General features: G+C 49.2%; 1 protein-coding gene across 1 annotated transcript; it reads right to left on the minus strand.

Moving 5' to 3' along the window:
• Positions 1-687: 687 nt before the first annotated feature.
• LOC118635510 (DDB1- and CUL4-associated factor 8-like) lies at positions 688-2,574 on the minus strand. The gene is made up of 2 exons (XM_036270165.1): positions 915-2,574; positions 688-794 (listed from the first exon to the last, which is right to left on the minus strand). The coding sequence occupies exons 1-2, from the start codon at positions 2,572-2,574 to the stop codon at positions 688-690; spliced, it is 1,767 nt and encodes a 588-aa protein (XP_036126058.1).
• Between the last annotated feature and the right edge of the window lie 270 nt (positions 2,575-2,844).

Raw genomic sequence — 2,844 nt, forward strand, 5'->3', positions numbered from 1 at the left:
AAGTACAGAGTAAACAATGTTATGTGATTAACCTCAATCCTTGCCATCCCTGTCTACACAAATAAATCAATATTAAGATATGGATTCAGAAATTGGGGACAACCCAACGTTATCGATTCTAGACAGATAAATCACCTTCCTAGGAATTTATCTAACCACCGTTTGCCCCATTTTCTTTTCTCTCTCTGTGTGAGCATACGCTGTTTTTACTTATTCGTAAAGAAAAACACATTTCTAAAAAAATGTAGCTCAACTGAAGAACTCAGTAATATACTGCTAAAGATGAAGGAAAGGTGCTAGTTTTCAGATGCTCAGAAAGGAGAAGATAGATTCAGTAGGGCTATTAATATTTTCACCAGAAATAGGAACCTTTAGAGGTCAGCCATAAGAGAAAAAAGAAAAAGAGGTATAAATATATTGCGTATATGTTCACATAGAAACAATGGATAAAGCAAGAGGAGTGAAGAAACCGAGAGGAAAAGAATGAGGGAGGAAGAATGTGTGAAAGGAAGGAAGGAAGAAAGGTACAGGAAAGAGATGAAAGGAGTTTTTTATTGTGGAAAATAAAATAAAATAAAAAAACAAAAACACAAAACACACAAAAGGCAAATCTGTTGGTTAAACTGAATTTCAAACTTAAAGTCCAGCCTACTGAGGTGACATCTAGCTGGAGCAAGTATCGGGCATTCAGGATGGCAGGCACTGCACACGGTCTTGCTCTTCTTCCTCCTCGGATTCATCTGAGTCACTGGAAGACTCATCTGACTCCACCTCCACGACTCCAGCTCCAGGAGCTGCCATCTCAGCAGCCATGACCCCAGCTCCAGGACCTGCCAACTCTGCATCCAGGACCCCAGCTCCAGGACCTGCCAACTCTGCATCCATGACTCCAGCTCCAGGAGCTACCCTGAAACGGCGATGACGGGGATGAAGGGGATGACTTCTGCGTGTGAAGTGGTACATGAGGAAGGAAAGCATATGACTGTCAAACAGGTCACTGTGGCCCAAGCCCTCTCCATCTCGTTCCTGCTTGTTCTTCTTAATCACGTTCTTTAACCCAATAAGCTTGGTGGTCGCTTTAGCTGTGGGTGCCCAGATCTTGGGATCATGGTCTAGGCCACTGGTCGCCATCACAGGTAGGTAAGGATGGGGCTCAAGACAGTTTACGTTACCTGCCCTGTCCCCCTCCAAGAACTGAACGATCTGACAGGATGACTTCTCCCAGAAGAAGATGTGCCCACAATCACTTCCGCTCACCACAAACTCACTTCTGGGGCCATAGAAATTGACGCCTTTGACTATGGCATTATTTCTGTGCCCCTTATATCGCTTAACATATTGGGCTCCATCACAGTGAGAGGCGTTGAAGAGGTAAATATCTTCATCATTGTAACTGGCCAGGAGCTCTGTGCCATCGTGGCTGTACACGAGGCAGGTGATGAATGCTTGGGCATCACAGTTGACCAGGTGATGAGGACAGAATTTCTTGAGTACTCCGTTATTGTCACTCTCATCAATTTTCCTCTGGTCATAAATTCTTACAAACTGGTCTCTTCCACCCACAGCAAACTGGTAAGTATTGGCAGGATTCACAAAGATTGTATACAGCCCCACTTTCCGCTCATTCTCTCTTGTTACCACCACTTTTGAAGCAGGACGGTCTTGTCTGAGGTCAATGGCAAAGACAACTGCATCCTCACCCGAGGTTAGGAACCTAAAAGGGCAGTCTGGCTCCAGAGCCAACTTGTGGCAGGCTCCCCTATGCTGGGCCACACGCTTGGAGACCCTGCTATGTGGCAGAGCAGGTAGCTGTGCTACCCGTACCTGCCCATCACGGGCACATGTGGCCAGGGTGGAATCGCCACAGTTGGGAAGGAACTTGGCCTGAAAGACGTTATTTCTGTGACCTGTGTTAAAGGTGCGGACTGGCCGCTGATGCACCCAATCCCAAACTATCACTGTAAGGTCATCACTGCTGCTGGCCAGCCGGGTGCCACACTGGTTAAAGTGAACACTATTGACACAACCGCTATGGCCTTCAAGCCCATACTGCAGGCGGAAACGCTGCACAAAGACCCTTGCTCCACAGGCCTCATATACAAAGCGGGCACTTGAACCCAGCTGCCGATCTCGAAGTGCAGTAAGGGCATGCCAGCGAGGGGGGGGCAGGGCAGTTGTCTCTGAAGACACCCAGTCCTCCAGGGCCCGATCCTCATCTGATACATGCTGGTTAGGGTTGGTCTCACTGCCCTGTACCTGATGCTGTTCTTCTGCTGCTTCTTCCTCATCCTCCTCTCCTTCCTCTCCGAGCCCGAAGCCGCAGTAAAGGACTGTGTCTTCCGCATCGTCTTCCAGGATTTCAGAGGCGACGTTTACACCTTCTGTGTCTGCGCCTTGATTTTCTGTGCTGCCAAGGGTGGGAACACTGCCGTCCCTGGTACCGTCACCATCTCTGGTCAATATCAAGCTCACTGGAGGTTGAGCTGTCAAATTGAGATCCGGGGATGTCGCCATCCTGGCCTCAGCTTCCAACTGGTCCTCTGGGCCATCTGTGCCGTGCCCCTTGCCAGACATCTCGAGGATGCTAACTGTAGACCAGCTGTGGTGGGGAGAGTCAGCCTAGAAGCCTGGAGAAGGGAGCCTTCCAGCCCTGGATGGCAACAGGCCCGCAGAGAAGACAGTAGGCCTAAGGGCTAGACGCCATTTTGCCAAAGCCAAAGTGGGAGCGGAGATGTCCAGTTGATGTGGTTGCACTATGGGAGCTGAGGAGGTTCAAAAGGCTTCTTTCCATCTAGCCTTCCCGCGGTATTTCTGGACTGCGCAGAGTTTTCCAGGCCCAGAGTC

The sequence above is a fragment of the Molossus molossus genome, unplaced genomic scaffold (assembly GCF_014108415.1).
Source record: "Molossus molossus isolate mMolMol1 unplaced genomic scaffold, mMolMol1.p scaffold_m16_p_2, whole genome shotgun sequence".
Classification (NCBI taxonomy): domain Eukaryota; kingdom Metazoa; phylum Chordata; class Mammalia; order Chiroptera; family Molossidae; genus Molossus; species Molossus molossus.